The 23,909-nt window shown below is 35.9% G+C and overlaps 1 protein-coding gene across 1 annotated transcript in view; it reads left to right on the forward strand.

Moving 5' to 3' along the window:
* Window positions 1-1,969: 1,969 nt before the first annotated feature.
* Window positions 1,970-23,909, forward strand: part of LOC119776888 (glypican-5-like) — a gene marked incomplete at its 3' end in the record, with an annotated part of 57,873 nt that continues 35,933 nt past the window's right edge. Inside the window, exons 1-2 of the mRNA XM_038275518.1 lie at window positions 1,970-2,400; window positions 12,724-12,885. Coding sequence (XP_038131446.1) covers window positions 2,223-2,400; window positions 12,724-12,885 — 340 coding nt within the window. The remainder of the gene's footprint in view (window positions 2,401-12,723; window positions 12,886-23,909) is intronic.

Raw genomic sequence — 23,909 nt, forward strand, 5'->3', positions numbered from 1 at the left:
TCTCTCTGTTGTTGAAGACACCATGAAAAGTACAAAAATAAAGAATATAAAACATTTCACAAAAATACATTTCTCTGACTACACACAAGAAAATTGATCAAACTTGATTAAACAGGAGATGGATCCTACTTGCTAAATTATCAGCAAGGAAGATTTAAATAATCAACACAAGTTACAGTGTGCGCCTTTCAGACCAACGTAGAATAGTCTTTTCCTCTTGAGTGGATCAGTAGCGTTGATGCAATGCTTTCATGTGTCTCTGTAGCCGTATTGGATATCCCATAATTCAGTTCAAATCCACTAACTGGACTAGAAATGTGACCTTTATTCAAATACAACTCAAAAACTGTAAATTAACTTTACTAAATCAATTAACAGAAATATTTTTAAATTATAGAACTATCATAACCAAAGACAAAAGTATTAACTCTTAACTATCCCCTTGACAGTTACAATATTCCAAAAATATTCTGATCCAATTGGATATTTCAGTGCATGGTTTTACAAGTTTACTTGATTTCACATTTACTTCAAACTAGTTAAACTTACTAAATGTTATAAAGCACAAACATATTTGTTTCCCTTCATATAGTCTTGCTTTAACTACTGATGATACAACACATGTGGTCAAAATAGGCCCTATCTTTTCTTAAACCTTTATGCCAATATGGTTGAATAATGTGTGCTACTACATACTACTTCAATATGTTATTGTGAATATCTGACTGGAGTCTGTAAAGGAAGTGGCGACCTTGTGGTTAGGGCATAAGGCATGGAATCCTGAGGTTGTGAGTTTGAAACCCACTTCCACAGACTGCCACTCTGGCTCTGTGAGCAAAAGATCCTCAACCCCACACTGCTCCCTGGGCCCTGCAAAATGACAGCCCACTGCTCCCCAATGGGATGGGTTAAATGCAGATAGTTAATTTTGTTGCTCTGTACTTGTGACAGTGTAATGACAATAAAAACACTGGAAAACAGTGTTGATCAAGTCAGTCCCTCTTTAGTACTCTATGGCAAGCCTTAAATGATTTTGGTATAGATTTTAACAGAGGCTACTCTGATGGAATAATAGAGTATTAGAATATATTTTGGAAAATACACTGTAGGAACACTGCTAGGCCTACTTGTATGCATCTAACTGATAACCAGTTAGAAAAAATACCTTTCAATGGTGAGGGTCCTTTTAGAAAACACTTATGGATATTTGATGATTAAAAAATGTCTGCAAAATACCATACACACTGCTAAAAGCTTTTACAGACTGGAAGCCAAGATAATGTTTTGTCTAACAGAGATATGCCAGGGTAAACAATTTCTTATTTATTGAACAGATTGGATGAATTGATCCTTCCTTCCTTCCTTCCTTCCTTCCTTCCTTCCTTCCTTCCTTCCTTCCTTCCTTCCTTCCTTCCTTCCTTCCTTCCTTCCTTCCTTCCTTCCTTCCTTCCTTCCTTCCTTCCTTCACTGTCTGTCCACCTTTTCCCATCTTTTATTGAATGGCCATAACGTATACACAGTAATATAACATGACTTTCATGTCATGAACCATTTTGTCCATCAGGTGTCGCCATTGTACCTCACATAGACAACTTTACATCTGTTGAGCAATTACAGAAACTCCTTAGAAATCTAAGGATGATTTAACGCAAAGCTACATAATCACAACGGATAACTGGAGTGCTTAAAGATGCAGTCTTATCTTGCAGCAATTTCCAAAGAAGTTTATCCTGCTTGCTGTAAAAAAAAATACAAGATCCAAATAAAAGATGTCAGGAAAATGTAAATTTATGCTAATGTTGACATGAAAATCACTTATTTACTCCTTGCAGTGGTATACGTTACTATATTATTTGTCTAAAATGTGAAATGTAATCTTCATTATGAGTGCAAAGTTTGTTTTAGTGTCGACGTTCAGTGGAGATAAACGGGACAGGGAGGGGAATGCGCGCAGTAGGCTGCTTTAGAAACAGGCAAAGCCAACATGCTGTCAGTGACTGCAAAGTGCCAAACGCAGGACAGACTGGCTTCAGAGGACACTCCTCTGTCCGACCCCAACCTCCCCTCTATTTGAAGCGCTTTCTCCCATCCCAACCAATAATGTAAGACTCTATCGGGGAAGATCTCTCAGCTGTAACTTTTATCCCTCGTGACTCAGTTTTCAAGCCTGTAGTTAAGCCACAGCTGGTCATCTGCAAGGATAACTGCTGTGAGATGCGGCAATGTCCCGAAAAACATGCCTACGCGTGAACTCTTTTGACTCCGTCCGGATTTTGGCATTGGTGATTTTTGCTGTAAATGTAATCGAGGCGGATAAGCACAGCTGTTATGAAGTAAGAGCCGCTTTCCAGCAGCGAAACATCGGACCGCTTCACCTGGTGCCAGAGAAACCACACAAAGGTAAGGCTGGTGGAGGAAGGCGAGCGCATAACGCATCTTCCACAGCGGCATGGCATGCAGCTTTTATATAATAACAAATATCTCCAAGCATGTAGATGCACATTTAGATTTAAGGGTTCCATAAAAGTCTTGAAACATGTTTTGATATAGTAATAACTATATCATATATAGTTATTATATCATATATAATAATAACTATAATATTTATAGTTATTACTGTAAATTGTTCTAAAATTACCTTAATATAAAATTTTTGGGTCACAGAATTAAGAAACAAAAACTGAACATAAATGTCTGAAGGAAACTGGGGAATTTAATTGAAGTACTTTGAAAATCTATATGGAAACTTTTTTTTTTTTTTTTACATCATTAGTATTACACATCCAAACATTGAAACATTTAAATGTAAAAAAAAAAAACAAAAAACAAAAAAAAAAAAAAAATAATAATGTTTGAATGTTTTGTGTAGAATGTGTTTAGGGAGCATCCTCATTTTATGAATCCTTTTTTGTACAATTATCTCCAGAGGCTCCAGAACAGAATATAGTAAGCTGCCAGCTTTACAGATGAAGACTCCACTACAAGCTTATTACTCTAGTGTTTGCCATACTTTGCTGTAAGCACTGAATTACCTAAGCTACCTCAACACAGTCTGCTCTGACACTTCTTGTGCAGCTTTACTGATGTGTATCTTTTGTACAGGGTTCTCGCCATCGGACTTCATTGAAGCAGGGAGATATATGTATCATATTTGTCCCTGCAAATTTTTTTATGGATTTATGGGAATATTGACCCTTTCACTGACACCTGGGTCTATGTCAAGCATGTTTCACCACAAAATCTGTTTGTGCTGAAAGCTGTCAAAGTAAAACTAAAATTAGACTGATACACAGATTTTTAATGGAAGTAAAGGCCACTGAAACTATGCTTTTAAATCCATTAACCTCCTTATTGCAGTTATACCCGAGAAAAGAGATTTGAAAACATATAACCCAGTCTGGTTACCCACAAGCAGTCAACTTCATGTGCTACTGCCCCGCCAGCAGACAGAAGGCTAGCTCTTAAAGCAGGAGTGAAGATCAGAAGGATTCTCAAATAGTCGGTCTGTCAAGCCGAAACCGATTAATGGTCAGAATTTTTCCCCAACCCTTAAAAAATCAGTATTGCTGTTCCAGTACAAGTTACCTTTGCAGGTGCATCGGAACAACATGTCAGGGTCAATCTGATTAATTGCATATTAAGGGGAGATAAGAACAATGCTTCCAACACTGAGAAAAGATTGAAAGAAGGAGCGAGCTTAGTTAGCAAAAGAAAGAGGATATGGATGCAACATAGAAAAAAAAAAAACTTTCCTCTTCAAACTTGCCCATTAAAAATCCTTGTGAGAACCCTGGTATAGTCCATTTTCCAGGTGAATGTCAGTGTAATTACGACTTAATCACCTCAACCTTTTCTCCAATTTTGAAGCACTGTTGATTACAGGAAGTTGATTTCAGTGGAGCAGTGGGTAGCACTGCTGCCTTGCAGCAAGAAGGTTCTAGGCTCGAATCCAGGCCCAGGGTCTTTCTGTATGGAGATTGTATGTTCTCCCTGTGCATGCAGGCGTTCTCTCCGGATACTCTGGCTTTCTCCCACAGTCCAAAAATATGACTGTTATGTTAATTGGGTTTTTTACTAATTCTTTTTAGTGTGTGAATGGTTGTTTGTCCTGTTTGTCTCTGTGTCGCCCTGCGATTGACTGACGACCTGTCCAGGGTGTGTCCCGCCTCTCACCCGTAGACAGCTTGAGATAGGCACCAGCACCCCTCGCAACCCCTATTGGGATTGGCGTGACTGAAAATGGATGCATGATTTCAGCCATTAAAAGGAGAAATTAAAGTTTTTGAATCAATATATCAGAATAAATATAGCGGAGCTAAGCCAACATGCTGTAACCTTGAGCGAGACAATCTTCGATATCTAGTTCACTGATTATGGAAAGTCGCAACCTTTAGTTTGTGGACAGAATAAGCCTTTTGCAGCTAATGCACCTTATATAGAAATGAGTTGCAGGACTAACCACTGTAGAACATTTTTGAAAAATTTGACTTCCAATTTATTTTGTGTCAAGTAGACACAGTAACTGTGATATCGGTATCTTATCGGGAATTTAGAATATCAGGACATCCCGAGTGCTTAAAATTGATAGAAAGTCAAATTGCTAATCTTCTAGTAACGCAATAAAGTGATTATCATTATTTAGTTAATCAGGTTTACACTCCAAATAGAAAACTTGTACTTGTTTATAATGTATTTAGATATAGAATAATGAGGCAATTAATCAATGATTTATTTGTATTTGTGGTGGTTACATTTAGAGTTAGACTTTATTTTGGTTTGACTTTCTGCTCTATAAAACTTTGATTGCTGCTGCAGTAGTCTAACATGCTTGTTGGTTACAGGTCAAGTGTCACCCAGCATGAGTCTGCATGCTGTAACTGGAAGAGGAGTAATAGATAGCTGAGTGGGAAACATAGTTTGAGGTGCATCCAAAGAACTTGATATATTTGTTTTTCTAAGCGTTACTATTAGCAACAGAGTATGTAATTGCCATCTTGAGGAGTAGTTGATTTTTAAAGACAATCCTTTGCCTGCATGTAGTATCTGTGAAGGAAATATCTACCTGTTCTTCCAGGAACAAAATACCAGCAGAGCACCAGTTCCAGGTGCCTTAGTCTCCTGCATGATGGTTTGTTCTAACCTGTTTTCACCTGTTCGAACCAAGATTTACAACTCATTACTGATGCAGTGAGTAGTTATCTCCTACTTCGAGTGATCAATGACAATGGGCTCTATGCACAGCTCCACTACTTCCTGAATTTAAGGCAGCTCCTTTGTTTCCTGTCTTTCATTACTGGACGAACTGATTAATCCAGGTGTGTCTGGCCAGTTACTTAGGTCATACACACCTGGATTAATCAGTGCATCCAATCATGAAAGACAGGAAACAAAGGAGCTGCATTAAATTCAGGAAGTAGTGGAGCTGTGCATAGAGCCTATTCCTGCTCCCAACAAACTACCATATAAAGCAGTCACCCAAGATCTGCACCCTACATATTATGAAACCTTTAGATAATATCGTGTATATATCATTAAAAAGTCTTTTGATACATCCAACCCTTTGCAATTTTTTTTTTTTTTTGTTTAAAATATCTGACCCTAACTTTGACCTACTGTGGGCGAATAAGCTGTGGCTTTTGGGGCTTGAAAAATTCAAAACCACCTTTGGGGTCAATAAACGCAGGTGTTCTTCAAATGTGTAATTTTTCCCCACTACTCTTCTCTTTTACATCACTGACTGTCATGCTTTTAATTTAAGAAAGCACTGACAACTCCCAGTAAAGGAGATCTCTGTCATTAGACTGAATCTGTAAACAACACTGATGTGGAATGGCTGGATATCAAGAGGCTCTTATTATACAGGAACTTTTTAAAACCCTGAAAAGCTCCATGGCTTTGCAGTTTTTCAGGTGCCTGGAGATAATTTTTTCCAAAGAAGATTCAGGAAAGACAACATTTTACACATACTTTCACATACAGGGTATGCCTTTTTAAGCTGTTACCTACAACTTATAACCTCACAATTTCAAAGCAAAAAATAACTTACTTTGAAAATCAGAATTTTGAAAAACTATTAACGTCATTTACAAGTACTCGAGTAATATTAGCAATGTTACTCTCTCAGTGAAGAAAAAGAAAATGCTTCTGTGTTTAACTCCAGTCAGCCTCCGTAGATGGCCGCTCACACCGAGCCTGGTTCTGCTGGAAGGTTCTTCCTGTTAAAAGGGAGTTTTTCCTCTCCACTGTCGCTACAAGCATGCTTGGTGTGAGAGATTGCCTTTGAGTCAATGAGTCGATGTAATCAGCTGGTTTTCCTTAGATAGAAAACTTTGAATCAATTTGACTGTATGATCTGGTTAAATTGTCTCAGTGAAGTGCCTTGAGATGACAAATGTTGTGAATTCGCACTATATAAATAAAATTAATTGCATTGCATTGTGATTATTTTTATTACCTGTACATTTTCTTCTGATCTTACGTTTCATTATTTGTCATAGATATTGGCTTCACATAAAGAAAATCTTATCACACACACACACACATAGTAGAAGTATTCCCTTTTGGTATATGTAGTTCAACTTTATCTCCAATTTAAAGTTATTTTATAATACCTTTTAACTTGTGCAATTTGTAGTTCTGTTTTTTTTTATAATAAAAATGTAGGTATGAGGTAAATGTGGTTAAACAAAATATGTAGATACTCTGTGTAAAAAGATGGACAACCTAATTTTATTCAGCTATCAAATGAGACTATAGCGTACTTCTCTAGTGTATGTTGATAGGGATTTCCAAAACTCTTTATGCATACCCCATCTGTTGAATTTACTAGTATTAAATCTGCTTTTGCATGTGCAGACGACAGTGAGCAAGAAAGAAAGTAACAGTGGCTTAAGCTTTTTTTTTTTTTTGCATTATTTCTTGAAAGGGCTATAATGGACAAAGGTTTTATTAGAAAAAGAGATTTAACATGTGCAAGAATTATATGTACATAACGATGCAACTCATCTTCAGTTCTTACATCTTATGCCAACAAGAGCAACCCCTGAAATGTGAAGAGGCCAGGCTTCAGCCCTCTTCACAGTGTTATATTTACCTTGGGATACAGTGCTCTGCTTTATATGCTGTGAGCAGATTTCTTACGAGTAGCAGGAGTGTGTCGACCAACATTTGGATGATTCAAGTTTCAAGTGAACCACATTCTTGCTGTACACATATGTCTGTGTTTGACATTCTTTTGATCCCAATAATTAAAGTCCATCAAGTAACTTTAGTAACCAATATAATAAAATATAGGTGTTGAAAAAGTTTAATTGTATTATTAATTATTTGGATGATATTTTGTTGAATGTTTTTAGGTATTTTACATACTTTCAATCTTTGTATCAAAGCTGAAACCTAATGAGCTATGGTTACAGGGTTATTTAAAGCCACTTACAATTTTAATATTTATACAAACATGTTTAGATCATACTAAATCTTGTTAAATTAAAAAAAAACATAACAGTATAGTGTATAAATACTTATTGCTGATATCTGAGCAATGAGCAATTTTTTTTATAACATTTTATAACTTGTGTTTTTTTTTATCTCAGACTTATAGAGACAAACAGTTCTACTTGTATACCAGCGTAAAATGAAACATTTTTTTTGTCATCAATTTAAAAAGGTAAGGTAGTGTCCTAACAGCAGATCCATGGGAACACATTACAAAGGGTCCTTAAAGTCAAAGTCAAAGATAAACAGCCATAGCTCTCAGAAATTACCATCATCTGTAGTTATTTTAATTTACTTCAGCTTCAGCCATGGACGAAGTTTTGATTTCAGAAGTGGGGAGGACGCAAGTATTTTTTAATTTAACTCTTATATAAGTTCAGCGTGTTTTCTAGTATTTCTTCTGTGTTTGTTTCCTCAGCTTTCTCTTGCTTCTCTGTTCTCCCTCTCCTGACAAAATATATGGATCCATGACTTGAACAATTGGACAATTTAGGGTGAAACAATCCATGTAGATTAAAAACACATAGTTTTACAATTATTATAAGTTTAGTGGCTCGGTTTTTCGAGAATAGACTGACAGGAAAGGGGGTATGAGAGAGGGGGAGAGACATATAGTGAAGGACCACAGGTGGGATCCGAACCCGGGTCGGCTGCGTCGAGGACTAAGACCTCGGTACCTCTAATAAAAAAAATATACTTTACAAGGTTAATGAAAGTTTTAAAATGTGGTGGAGGATCTTGAAGTGGATATGGTGCTTTATGGAGCCAGTGAAGGTGCCCGTAGGAGGGGTGTTACACAATTCTTTGAGTGTAACTCAGACTTCGACTTTTAAAGAAGACTCTTATGTCTCTTTCTTTTTTCAGACAAACTGGCCATGAGACTAATAAGCAAACACACACACTAATGCGTGCACGGACAGGGCACCAATTGAAAGATTTGTGTAAATTCATATACTTGATATTACAACTCTTCTGGATTACGTGACCCAATGAGGAGAAAAAATGCCCAATTTACAGTAGCAGACTCCCTCACCAACTGTCGTCTTTTGCAGACCCACGTTTTTCTACACAACATTTCCCAGACCCAGTTCAGTGGTGCATGAGATGTTTGTAAAGCTCCTCATGAGTGATAGTGGTGACAGCCAATAAGACAAGAAAAGACGGAGGTCCAATCAGGAGCTTGTGGGCGGTCTAAACTCAGGGAAGCGGGCTTCAGCATGAGCTGCGATTTTCTGCTTGGTCCTAGTACTCGACGACTGTCTATGTACTATAGCGTAACATCGCTCTTGGACAGTAATTAATTCAATTCAATTCAGTTTATTTATATAGCGCCAAATTTACAACACATGTCATCTCAAGGCACTTTACAGTTCAACCAGATCATACAGTCAAATTGATACAAAGTTTTCTATCTAAGGAAAACCAGTTGATTGCATTGACTCATTGACTCAAATACAATCCCTCACACTAAGCATGTTTGTAGCGACAGTGGAGAGGAAAAACTCCCTTTTAACAGGAAGAAACCTCCAGCAGAACCAGGCTCAGTGTGTGCGGCCATCTGCTGAGGCCGACTGGGGTTCAAGGAGACAGAAGCAGAGACACAAAAAGCAGCTGTAAAAGGCGGCCCCGTCCAGGAAACACACATTAGTGCAAGGGACCAAAACAGACTTCTGAAAAAGTGCAGGGCACATGTCCCCCTGTCTCCCCCCAAAATTACATCTGTGCAGAGCACACACAGGACTTACTATACCTACTTGAAACACTAGCACACACACATAAAACACTTAGCAACTGGCCATTTCCCAGCTATTTAATATAAAATACTATTTTCATTTTTATGACCAATTTTGAGACCACATTTTCATTCAAAACCACACGGACCACATTTTTTATTTGAGAAATGCAATTACGTGTAAAGTGCAACAAAATGCTTCACTCAATTTGTTTATTAATCATAGTTCTAGCTTATCTCTCTGAGATCATTTTTACATAATGTTTTGTTTGTAGAAATGTTTTATTTGTTTTAGTTGGTGGGGGTGTGCGTGTGTGTGACGCATACTCATCAGAGCAACAGATTATTCTCTAAGTGTATATTATTTACAACTACATTATTTAAAGCTAAAAGTCTATATACAAAGATTAATGTTTGTCCACAAAAGAGCAGCTAAAACGTTAGGGCATAATTAAGGCTATAGCTGATGTTAAACGAAAAATTGTGTCTTAAAGCCCTTCCAGTAAATCGCTTCCTCAGCAGGCCTGAGTGTAATTGCCCAGTAACCCTTACATCTATCTTTATGATCTTTATTTCCAACTTCTACCCTCTGATGTGGCTCTGGACTCCATGCCAATCACTGAATGCCGTTCCACCCTGGGCTCTGGGAAAAGCAAATAGTCCAGTTTAGTTTTAAGGTAGTCCAAAACTTCAGGTATGTGGCAAAGACCGCTTTAAAATATGCTTTCATTCAACCTGTTCTGTAGAAAGCCCAGAAAGACCTCACAGTGTAAATATTCTTCATCTTCAAAGGTTACAGACTACTCGAGGTAGTATAAGGCGAACTGTATTAGTCGCCTACTTTTAAACAAAGTCATTATTCTCTGAAACTGTGTAAAAATAAACAGTTGATTTAGGAAGCACCACCTTCCCAATTATCATTGAATATCAAAGAAAAACATCCATACACTTTTAGAAAATTTAAACAGCACATAAAACAGTGGCGGCCTTTATAGTATACCTCATATCTTGCTTGTTGACAGATGGATTACATTTCAACCTTCTCTGCAAGGCAGAATATTTTAACCAGTAGCAAAAAGTAAGTGGGTAAAATTTTTTGATATATACACCTTGTAAAGCTGGTTTAGACTGAGAAACACCACAAAAAATGGAAAACACATAAAAATGCTTTCATTAATCAGTGTTTTGTTATTGGCATGTGAGTTAAAAAAAACAATTATACACTGGCCGTCTTTCTTTGCACTTAAATTTTGACAAGACCCTTAAACCATGCCCAGTTACCCTAGAAGCATTAGTCACCAGAGAACAGTTAAATGAAACTCAGGGGTGACATTTCAGTTGAACTGTTTTAAGGTTCTGCCAAACATTATGAGAAGCTTGTACATTAGTCGCTAATTACACATAGTGAGGAACTATAGATTTTTTTGTTTCTTTTACTCCTGGTTATTAGAAAGGGATCAGATGTAAGAACCTAAAAAAGGATCATGATCACAGGCAATTAATATATGTTTCGATTAAAAGTGACTGGAAAATGTAGTAGTACCCTTTAAAGATTTTATTAGGTTATGATGAAAATTCTTGGTATTTTTTTTATTAGAATTCCAGGCAGTAGAACTGTGAATAGATATACACGTAATGTGGAAACAAATGATTAAAAAAAGTTTTGATAACATTTGAATTTAGTTTCTCCAAATTCATACCTTGCTAATTATATAAGGGCTGGATTTTTATTTGTGCAAAGTGGAAGAAATATTGGATGTCAACTCGTTAGTGTTGACCAAGATAGAGGCCCAACTTATGCATTCCATGATTTTGTTTCCAGAAACATTGATGAATATTTTTTTTTTATCTATGATTTTTTTTGTTCTATCAGAATAACAAGACCAAATTGAATCCATCGAGGAAGGCCTGTAATTGTGAGGTGATCTTTCCAACAAGTCAGAAAATGTATCAAGTCCAGTCCATCAAACATTTTAAGTTTGCTTTACATTGTCTTGGTCTACAAGCAGTAATTATGGTAGCCATCACAGGAAATTGTATTTTTAGATTTTTTTTTTACTACTGTCAGATGTGGCAACAATATGATTTCTTATGGTGGTGAAAACCTTTTGTATTACAGTTAATAATTTATTTATGTAAAAGAATACACCAATAAAGGTTTAAGCAGAAGCCAAGGAAGGCAGCGGTACATTTGCTAAAATACAGTATCCCTTACTTATCCTGCTACATGTATGAGTCAAAATGTCAAAGTTAGAGTCAACCTGAGTCATGGACAGAGGGGACCAAATACAATTAAGAAAATATATATATTTAACATAGGATTAATCATATTGATCATAGCTGTTAAAACATTTAAGACTATTAAGAATTATGAATTTGGTTTTGTTAAATTTTGCAGACTTTTGAGAAGTGCTTGTTGAGTTAGTTAATTCAAAATGATTCCGGTTTCCCCCCACATAATGTAGAAAAGAAAATAATCAAGAAATCTGTCTATCAGTACTGATGATTTTTTTTATTTGTTCATAAATAAAATGACAACCTGGTAATAATTTTTTTTACCATGACAGTGTAAAAAAATGGGTGGTAAAGCATTAAGCAAAAGGCAAGTAAAAACAACAACAACAAAAGACCCCTACAGAGCTAGAGATAATGAGCTAAGAGCCAGAGGACACCCAGCCATGACTTCATTTATTTGGCTCTGAGATGGAAACAAATGCAGCCTCTCTGTGTAATTAAAAGACACCCTGGCCTCACAAGGATATGCCACACAAATAGGAGAGAGGGAGCAGAGGCAAAAGAGAGATTCAGAATGCAACCCTATTGTGTTTCATGGAGGGATTTGACCAGTAAGGCGGTGGTCTTGTGGTCTGGCCTTACACCATGCTTTAGGCTCTGATTACAGCATCTGCCTCAGCCTTGTCCAGTCCTATGCCCATTATACATTGCTTTAGTACAGCCTATATAAAACAAAGTGATCTTGTTTATTCATAAATGTCCATTTAAAGTAAAACAAATACGTGTTCAGGTAGTTTTATATTATTTAAATGCAAAAGTGTAAGTGTGTGCCTTAGTATATGAAACAACCATATGTGCCTTCATATCACATTGAGGCAAGGCCATATATTTAGCACAGACAGTATTTATAGCAGTCGAACATGGATGAAATACGTGGTCTACTTTCTCACCATGACATGGTGCCACTTCTGTCTTTCAGAGGAGTTATGGCTTGTTTATGCACATAGCCAGACATTTCAGATACACTGTAACATACTTAAGGAATATACACAAGTAGAAAACATATTTTAACAATTAGAAGCAAATACGCTACTTGCAAAATTCCAATAAACTCTTACATAAGAGTGTAAATTCTTTTCACCCTCCTTCATATAAACAGTCAATGTGTTGCATAAAAAAAATAAAAAATAAAAAATAAATCACAAAGAAAAGAAATACTAAAAGAAAATAATTGCTGTGGAATTTGTTTCTGCTTTTCTCAGATGCTGATCTGCAGTTATGTACACACCAAGGTCCATCTTGCTGCAACAGGAAGATGGAGGGAAGCTACATGAGTGCTGTGAAACAAGAGACTCTGCAAAAAATCGAGTCCCACACCTATCAGCTGCAAAGCCTCCTGTCTGGTCATTTAGACAACTTTCAGGGTAAGTAATCAAGCTTTTTTTTGCAAGATTTGAGAAGATATAGGTGGGATGTCCTGATCTGATACTAATATCTGATATTCGCCAATATCACACAAAAACAAATATGTAACCCATTGGTTAATAATAAATGGCTCAATTGTTCTCATACTTATTGCTTTTGACCATTGATCTCTGAGCATTTCCTAGCATTCCATACTACAGAATAAGTAATGAAGATATGTATTGGTGATATCGGACCGGTTCAATATTGGTATTGGCCAATATTTCGAGCTGCAATAGCTGTACCATTTCGGAAAAGAAAATGTAGTATTGGGACATCCCTAGTAAAAACCCTTTTTCCATGTAAGACTTTATTAATTCAGTAACTTGTAGTATTCAGTACAATATGGAGCTGGGTATTATCGCAGATCTTTGTTATCATTAAAGTATAGGTGTGTGTAAAACTGCGTTGATACAACTTTTACATGGGGTGTTATGTTGCAAGTCTAATTTGTTATTCTCTATATATTTGCTTTGAATTTTGCCAGTTCACTGAGTGTAGTTTCCTAAAAGGCCATACCAGGAATACTTTAGTGGCTGATACAATAAAACACACAGAGTGGTGGGGACATTATGTAATGGTAAAGAAATGTGGGTTAATAATAATCCATAATGTGACTTTGGTTTTGTATTTTAATATTACCTGAAATTAAATGACTCAAGTAGATTATCTAAGCGCAGTAGAAGGAGAGCCAATGGGTCTCCCTACAGCACAGTTTAAAAAAAATAAATTATTTTTGTGTTTATGGAAATTTTTAAAACAAGCCTATTTTTTTTTTAGCTTTTAGCACCTAGGACAGCTCTCATCAACTTTAACTCAACACAAAGTGTTATTATTTACATAACATAAGAATCCCCCACATGAGGTTTATTCTTAGTTCTTATTCAGTTGGTTATGCATTTGGTTCGTTGTTTGAAGAATTTAAAAAAAGCCTGGCTTGACACTCAGCAGAATGAATAACTTAATGAGTTTCTTTAACAAATCCTTCTAAACTTTATAATATATGACGTAGCAGCAGCATGTTCAGTTATGTTATGAAAATATCTCTGTGATGAATATTGAATAACTTCAACCATCTGAAACATTGTTTTTGGAAAGAAATATGGTCAGAAACAAAAGAATTCACTTATTTTGACTTAAAGAGACTTGTTTTTTAAGTTTTTACTGAAAAAGATCTTTAAGATAGCTTTTTTATTTGACCCTTTAGAACTAAAACAATGTTTGATGAGCAGACTGACACCTCAATGGTTCAGTGCAGATGCATCTTTTAGCCTGTAGCCTAATTTTCCTGAACATTTCTCAGGTCAGAAGTTCCTGCACAGTTCTGTAGATGTGACATCAAGCACGCCCATACTAAATGGATAAGCTAGAATCCTAGAAAACAAACAAAGTGTTATATTCAATATGGATTTTTTGGATACTTTGAAGCGACTGGCATCCATCTCAACCCAGACACCAATGGCAACTCTACGGTGAAAAACGTAGAAAAAACAAACCTTGTCAAGTATGAGCACGAACTACGAGAACGAGCAGAAGAGTCCTGCAGTTCTGTGTTTTTGCCACAGGTGGCGGTATATTTAAAAAAAAGGCCCCTGTAAGGACAAGATAGATATGCGGGGGAGGTCAACATATGTTGTTGAACTCAAAGGAAACCTTACCCATTCTGTAACATTGTGGTAATGGCACCATACTAAAGGTTTTTTTCAATTAGTTTCAGCTCAGGGCATTTTAATACAGCTCTACTCCCTTTTAAGGCATTTTGTTACTAATTTTAGTGCCTTATTATATTTTGTTCATGCCAGGCATACTGAAAAAACTTTTTTCAGCCACGAAACAGCTGTACACTTTTTTTTGTATTTCCAATTTAGCAAGCAAGCTTTCGGTAACATTAGTCTACAATCATGTGTCATCTGGCTCCTATTTTTCAGTTTAATAAAACCCCATGGCTTCTCTTTCTTCTGGACTTATCCAAAATATTTTGTCTTGCTGTTATCTTTGAATTCTATGAAGGCTGGTTAATAATCTATGAGAACTGAGACAGTTGTTGTCGTTCTAGTAGTGAATGACATAATTTGTTCACTCCGCCCTATATGTGTGTGTGCGTGTGTGTCTGTTTCCTCCTGACATTTCAAGAATTAAATTTTTTTATAACATGAACGATTTGGATTGCCGTTGTTTTTTTTGTTTTTTTTAAAGTGTGTCCCTGAACGATTTTTGATTGCCGTTGTTGAATAGGAAAGGCGCACAGGATTTTTTTCTTTTTTGATATTTGGTTGGAAATACCCTCCTTCATTTCAGGTTTTTACAGTTATTTAATAGTTTGAGGATCAGCTTGTAAAGGAGGAAAGAAAACATAAACACAATCCGATCGTTTGTAGTGGTTATGTTCTAAATGCCTCCTCTCCCATTTTGTTGCTGTTGTGTTCTCTTTTGCGGGTTTCACACAAACTTCCGTGAATTGGACTTAATGGAAGTTGGGCAGCTGAGCTTCTTGAGAATTATGATTGCTTCAAGGGAAAACAAGCTTTTTTCTAGTTCTTGCCACAACAAGAACAAGATGATGTTTCTTGGTTCTAGGGGATAGACGTTGTAGCAATCTGTTGTGTCCCATTGAAATGTGCTTAAAAGTCTTTAGTTGTTCCTCCATTTCTGTTACAAAGGGAGATGGGGCCTTGTTGTTTTGACAACCCTATCCATATTAACATGTTACTTCATATTAGGGCAAAACCAGCCAGTTTAAATACTATCCACCAATTCTTCTAAGTATAGTCTTCCAAAAGTCTTCGTACTTCAGTTCCAAACCACTCTGATCAGTGCTGAAGCTGGAGTTGTGATGAGTTGAAAAAGAACCAAACCATCTGCAAAAAGTAATGAAAATTAAAAAAAGAACTTATTCGTGATTTATTGAGGTTTCTTTGCATCTTGCTTTGAATCATTTACCCAGAAATGTATGGTAGTTTATGCATATATTGGAGCCTGAATATATAATTTTGTCCTTGCATGGATATGAGAAAATCTAGAATATTGTCAGTTCTGTTGTGTTTTGTGCAACCACTCCTTAGCGGAAAAAAAAAGATCTCACTGTGACCAATTTTATTAATTTAATATTACGTAACCATTTAAAATATGTTATTAAACCTACCAACCTTCTCAGTACTTTAATCTCCACATTTTTGAACACATGCCATAAAATCCATCTTTTCCACACATGATGTTCAGGTGTTTAGAGTACTGGAGATAAAACCTTTCCTCTTACAGCTGTCTCAACAAGTACCATAAGTGAGTTTAAAGAGTGTCTGCTACTTGTCTCTTTTACCATGAATAAGATCCTTCCCATCTTACATCATGTCTCAGCCAGTCTGGACAATGACGAGCAGGTGTTTCACATTTCCCGAAAAGTTGAAAATGGAAAATCATAATGGAGCAACAGTAGAAAGTAGGGTGTGATGGTGTTAAAAAATAATGATGTCACTGGCCCTTTCTTTTCAATGCCTTCTAAGGACAGTCTCTGCTCTGTCTGAGTGCCTTGAGAGGAATGTGAAGTAGCAAGTGGATCATGCTGCATGAAGTAATGACTCCTTGATTTTGGCAAGGGCATTTCTGTTCTGTATCTATGCTGTTGTTTTTACCATAGTGGCAGTTACTTTAACAAATTGGTATTTTAAAAACAATATCCGTATTCATCCAGCTGTTTGAAGTCATAAATTTCACTATATCTTACAATAAGCCTTGTGTTGCATTTCTCTGTCCTCTTTCCTATTTTATTTCTTGGCTGTGCAGCTATAGACAACACCATTTATGTAATTAAAGTTGGTTGGAACGGTGCCCAGCCTCAATCACCTGACATAGACACATTTAAGGGCATACTAATCCATTCAAGTGGCCAGCAAACGAGTTTAAAGAGTTCAGCTGGGTTGTGACCACAACACTTCCCCGCTGTAGTCATATCTGCATTTTTAATTCCCTTTATCAACAGCTCGCTGTTGGATGTGCTTGTTTTTTATTCTGTCCTCTAGTTGTTCTCTAACTTCTCAAAGTCACTAAAGTACAGCCACCAAATCTTAATCCATTTCAATTTAAAATACAAATGGATTTATGACTGCTACTGGATCTAATTTTAGCCCTTTCCAAATGAAATTGGAAATAGCAGCTATTTTGTTGCTAAACATATATGGCAGTAAAAACTGAAAATAATTCATTTCTCACATGTTGACAGACAGGCATATATTATGTGTGCCAGCAGCTTAATGATATGCAAAGTATGAGAGGGGTTAACATTACCCACAACTCTTCCTTCATTTTGTATGCAATATTTTGCACATGGAAATTAGAGCTAATTAAAGCCAGTTTGAATAAACTCTAACAATTCTTCTTTTCTTTCTTAGTTCCGACAAGTGACTTTGAAAGCCAACAAGACAAAGAATAATAGAGAGGGGAATAAGTTCTAATCTGTGTTTGTCAGTGTCAGACATATTTATTCTTTTTTTTTTTTTTTTTTTTTTTTACCAGTGTCTTCCTTGGGTCAGCTCTTATTGTTCTGAATTAATATCCTTCCTAAGAATCAATTCCCATAGAGAAAGATGAGTTTTATCCTTTCAAGATTCTTATTCAGTTTCAATTTTAGCTTGCAAATCACAATTTACTTTTTTTTGCACTAAGGGACAGGGTAGGTAATTGTAAGAATAAAAATTAAGCTTACTTGGGTTGTGTGATTAAGGATATCTGTGCACTAAAGATCATGGCCCAAAGGAAGGAGAAGTAACAAACAGCAAGAAGCAATGTTGAAATGCACATGCATAAAATACAAAGATTCAGTCTTAATACATACTCGATTAAACTCCCATACCAAGCATGTACTAAATTAGGCTTATCACTGCTTACTTTAAGCAAAATGGGCATGCGATATGTGTGGATAATTTTGAATGTAGATATCTTGTATTTTTTCTGAGTTTCTCCGTGTGGCGTGTTTGCAGATATTAAAATAAATATATTTTTGCACAATGTGCAAACTGTGACTACCTTAGCAATGAAATGATTTTAAAACAAGATTATGAAAAGAAAGGAATTTAGAAGTTTCCATTTGTCCTTCAAAATCAGAATTTATGTTGTGTTAGGTATTCGTTTGATTGGTTTTTGATTTGACATGATGACAAAAACTTGGATAATAATTTCTATTTTAAAGGCAGGCTAATGAGAAAATGTTTTTTGAAATTGAAAAACACAAGCGTTGGGGTCAACAACTATTGCTTGTTGTGCTTGTCAAAATTTTTTTAGATTTATTGGAAGATAGATGAAGATTCATAGCCTCAAAGCATATTGTGTGATGGAAATTATTTCCTCTTAGGGGGCCCAGAAAACAAAACTTGTTTAAAGGCAACTGTCCCATAAATGAGCAAGAGGGAATTTCCATATATTTGTTTCATTTGGCATGCAAGCACATTTATGAAATCCAAAATATGCCTGTGTGTGTGTATTTGCAGAGGACATAACTCACCTTGTTGCTGCATACTGTCATTTTTGTTTCATCAACTTCAATACCTACTATCTTAATTACAATCTTTATTACTGGAAGCTTTCCTGTTCATCTTGGGTTCATCTAGTCTTTTCCTATCCCTTACATTTTTGTACACTCACTTCATGTTTTTGTCTTTTTTTCTACAGATGTTTTGACTGACAAGGTTATTGCTCTAGAGAGTGATACTTGGACACATAATGACATTTCTCTGTACCATGAGCTCATTCTCAAATTAGGCAGGATATCCGGAATCTATCCCTACATGTTTTATTTAATCATGCTGAGAGGAGGGGAAATGTTTTCATGAAGTTACCAGTGGAGCCACTTTAATGCTGATTTCTCTATGAATTTTCTTTGTACTATTTCTCTGTCAAATCTGTTGAGAAGTGATGACAAATAAGGACATTTTTTCCCCCTGAATTTAGAGAACATAAGATAATAAAGAAAAAAAACCTGAAAGGTTAAAGTCATAAAGGTTTTCCTGAACTGATCTTTTAACAGTGGTTTATGAGTATATCTCATTAACAAATGGGAAATCTAAAGTAGCAGTAAGTCCAGAAAGGGAGAAGATAAAAGCTAGATCAAGAGAGCTGACAAGATTAAAGGCAATGGTTTTTGAAAGCATTCTAAGCCAGTTCATGAACGGTAGGCCAATCTCTTAGCACTGTTTCATGTCATTCTTCCATAAGAAATGTATTTAAAAAGACCTTACAAGCAGGCAAAAATCCTCCTCACTGACTGTGCCATTCCAACATCATGTTTTAAGGAGGGTTATTTGTCATTTTCACATAAGTTAACATGAAATTATAAAAAATAGTTTCTCTAGTTCTAGAACAGCCCAATTTCAAAGTATAACATAGAAAAACTAGTTATAAATAACTATTACTAGTATGAATATTAAATACATAAGATACAATATCCACATTTAAGTAAGTATATAAAATAAATTAATAAATAAATATAGGAGTCTACAACATTTAAACAGTTGTAGATAAAAAATGGGGCATTCTGAGGCTTTTTGAAGGACCATTATGGTGACTCTTGAAGTAAGGGCAAAGGACCAAGGAAAACAATTTATTACTATTTTGAAAATTAATCAAATCTTTTATTTTGTTTCAGCGCACAACTTCTGTTCTGCGCCATCCACTCTTTGGTCTTTCTGCGTTGTGCTCAGGCATCCAGCAGAATTATAAAAGAGGTTCAACATTCAACACTGAGAAACCAATGCTGAATAAATGTTTTATTTTCAGATGAAGACGTCACTAGCATATCATTTGCATAATGAATGTTGATTCAACTGATGGAAATTGACTGATTACTTGTAATGATGGAGTAAAATAAACTTTGGTTAAACGTTCCATTGCTCTCTGAGCAGTACACTGGGCTGAAATCTAAATATTTCTTTATGAAAATGCATTGTTTTTTTTCTCACAAACTTCTAGACAAAAGTTTCCACCGACATTTTTTGCAAACAACTGTCTGCCCAGATGTGAGTCAACTCAGCCTAATTAAGTCGACTACTTGACTTTATGGTGAATGTACTACTGTGTCGCAATTTAACAACATGCGATTTTCAAATCGCAGAGGCACTCAGTTTTGGCCACATTACAATCAACTAAAGTAAGACATTACATTTCTAACTCGAGCCCTTTAGGTGCATCTGTCATGCATAAAAATCCAGTTGTGCAAATAGAAGAAAACACTTTTCGGACATGAAAGATTAACATGCTTGTGGTCATCTTAATCGCAATTTAGATTTCTGACATCATTCAGCCCTACTGTGTTATAGGTTTTAGACAAAAAAGGCCTTCTCTTAAATCTTTATCAAAGTGACCGATTCCTAGGTTGTCAGGCCCGTGTGGGCTGCCCTACTGTACACTAAGCTGTGGAATATGATCCTCAGCTTAGCGCTGCCGTAATGCTGACCAGTCAGTCAGCCATTAGCCATTACTGTAATTACTTCAGCACAAAAGCTGTTTTGAGATGTTTTCAAGCAAGATAGAACACCTTTATATTTTTGTCAGTGTGGCTGCTAGGCTAGCTAAGCTAACTAGGCTTTAATAGCAGTGGGAAACCTGGCCGTGCATGTAGATGACCTGAAAACTTCCAGAATACTAGCACAAAACTAGTAAATTCTAAGATCAAGAATGTGTGAGTTGAGAGAAAACGGCCTTTGTGAAATATGGGAGTGTTGCTAACATGTAATTAAGGGAAAACAAGCGTAGACTTTTATACAACAGCTAAACATGTATAAGGCTTTGACTCAGTGCCTGTGTAAAATCAAGGTCTGTTTGGAATGCATGATTTATATGCAAAAGTAAAGGAGCCTTGCAATGAAAGTCTCAAAAATATGACTCATACTCTACAGTCTACATTGAGCTGGAGTTGGCCTTCTTCCTCCCATCACTTCATTACTCCCACATTTGACTCAACTAACTTTTCTCATTACGCCATGTGATGGCTTTTTTCACTGTCCTCCCTCTGTGTACCATAAATATTTCTGTGAGCAAGAATTTATACACTGATTTTCCTATTGCAGGTCAGCGTATTCCAGAGAACAATGCAATGTAAGGAATAAGGAGCAATCATAAATGGTGTTCTGACCCTGGTCCGATATGTTATGTTTGATTGGACCACTAAAACTGGTCCCTGCTATTGACTACCACCAAAACAAACAAAGGTGTGTACTGTATCAGGTTCCCCAACATCCTCCATAAAAACCAATACCCTGAAATTAATCTTTTTTTTTTATGTTTTATGAAAGCTCTGTTCTCATATCTTAAGGTTTCCCATTATATGAATATTCTTTTGAAAAAATACTTATTTGTGTCTGTCTGTCCATCTGTGTGTGTCAACAGTGTGGACAGTGAAAGGCAAATTCCCAGGATTTCCATTGCAAGGAATTAGCAGTTATTTATTTGATATGAGCAATGCATAAAATGTCCATTCCAACCTCTCACTATTCATAACAAAAGATGAAAGTTTAAAATATAAATACACCTACTTAGAATAGCGAAATATTTTTCATTAGCATCTCTTTCTTAATTTCAATCCACATCTCAGCATCATCAAAAATCTGTTTCATCTTTATCGAAGGCTTTCTAAATGTTTCTTTTTTTTTTGCCCTCTCAAGTCTTTAGGGCCTTTATGTTCACTAAAGGTTCTTTCTACCATTGTTTTTCAGTTAAAACTCTTAAATAAACAAATGTATGCTTTCAAATAATGTCTAGAGTGTATGGATGGTTAAAAGGGACAAAACAAAATTGATAAATTTAGCATTAGATAAATAGGTTTTAATTTGTAATGAAATAAATAGATGTATTATATAATAAAGAAATTCTTGGCTTAGTGGTACAGAGATGTGGAATTAAATGATTGAATCTGCCATTAGATAACAGGATACATATCTTTTAATTTATGACATTAAATAAAAGTCTTTTTTTATTAATTTATTACATGTATTCATTTATTTACCTATTTACCTTATTTTGTTTATCTCAATAGACACAGCATGAATGATCTTGAAGTAAATGCCTCTACTTGTTAAGATCCAGATTGTTTTTTTTGACTTCATGCATAGATCATGTAATCTTTTGCTTACATAAAGTTGTTTTCTTTTTCTTTTGGTTTTTGGGTGTGCATATTTTACTTTTGACAAAACCACGTAAAGGAGAAGTTCGCAAACTAATGTGTGCAAGACCTGCACTATCTCTAGATACATGTTTTGGTTGCCAAGAGGGCTGCATCTAACGGTTTATTTTGCTAATCAAATATTCTGTCTGTTATTTTTTCGATTAATTGAACAATAATCAGATAACCAAACATTCCTTTAAGAAGATTTTTCTGGCATTAAACCAGTTGAAACTAGAATTTTCCATTTGAGGAGTTCTGGATAGAGCATATTGACAGACAAAAAATATTATTTCTATCTTATATGCAAAAGATTTATATATACATTTTTTTGCAATGTTGATATAGATGCTGCTCTAAGTGGATTGCTCTGTAAGCTAAAGCCATGTTTTAAACTCTGCACTCCAGTTAACGATAAATTGATTACTAAATTAGTTGATAATTATTTTAATAATCATTAAATACGATTAATCTGATTTATTGTTTCAGACCTTTTTGCCATCAAATTTAAGTAAAATGTCAAGCGATGATGAATGAATGAGTTGCATTTCTACCTATTGCTTGGTTGTGTTGACATTCAGAATGTCCAGACTATACCAGACTGCTGAATTGGGAATATACTGCAGATGAGTCTTCCCCTGCCCAGCTGGTCATGCTCAATGTGATCTGGACGATATTGTATCCACCAAAAAGAAAGTCACATTTGACCCTTGTCCCTTTAACGCTTAATACCAGAGGTGCCGTCCATCAGCCTGTCATCAGTCCAGTGCAAACCCCCCCACCCCCCCATTAGCCATTTCAACAATCTCCACTCACACCTCTCTCAGTCCTTCAGCTATTGCCCCTGTCCTCTGTCTCCTATATCCCATCATGTTGGTATTTATTCTTCTTCTCCGCCATGTTTCTATATTTCTGCAATTGGAAAAGAAATGCATCACTGTTTCTTTAATCAGTAGTGCCCACTCTATGTTTATCTATATATATATATATATATATATATATATATATATATATATATATATATATATATATATATATATATATATATATATATATATCACAATATTATATCGCTCCACCTGTTAGCATGCTAATTAGACAAGGCATGCATGATGTCAGGTGTGTGTGGGATGGGGTTGAGGGGTAGGTATGGGGTTTGCAGTGGTTACCTAACTGTTTTGGTTGGAGTTCAGTTTTCCAGTTCATTTAGGTCATGCTAGCATGAGCAGCAAACCTGTGCATGTAGCTTCACAGATGACTCATGCTCCTTCTTTAGACTTGGCCATGTTGTATTCAAGAGTCACATAAGTAAGATGAATCAACAGATTGATTTAATCATTTAATAATAGTTTATTACCATTAAAGTAGGAGATTGTATGACACTGCAGCTCTCGGTTGTAACTTAAGATGACCTCCAATGCCTGTGTGAAGACAACCCTAGATATACAGTCTTTCTGCTAATTAAAAAAGGGATATGTAATCTTCACATGTGTCACTATGACACATATCTGTGTGGTGACCTGTTGGAAACCCAAGCTAGCAGAGGGATTAAAATGCTTTTCCTGAGATGATGGTTGGTCAGGTTCATTCAAGACTGTCAGGACTGACTGCCAGGATAAGAATGTCCCACAGCTTTGTGGTATAAGAACACTGTCTCCTGTCTCATTATCACAATATTACTGTATCTCCATGCAGAAAAATAAGCAAGCACAGTGGAAATAACACAGCTACATTTATATCCTTATCTATCAATATAGCACTGTATACCAGGTTTATCTTGGATCCAGTATTAAGGTTGTTTGATACATGCAGTGGGGTGCAAACAGGTGGAGAATTGAC

The sequence above is a fragment of the Cyprinodon tularosa genome, unplaced genomic scaffold (genome assembly GCF_016077235.1).
Source record: "Cyprinodon tularosa strain WSP-4 unplaced genomic scaffold, ASM1607723v1 ctg964, whole genome shotgun sequence".
Classification (NCBI taxonomy): domain Eukaryota; kingdom Metazoa; phylum Chordata; class Actinopteri; order Cyprinodontiformes; family Cyprinodontidae; genus Cyprinodon; species Cyprinodon tularosa.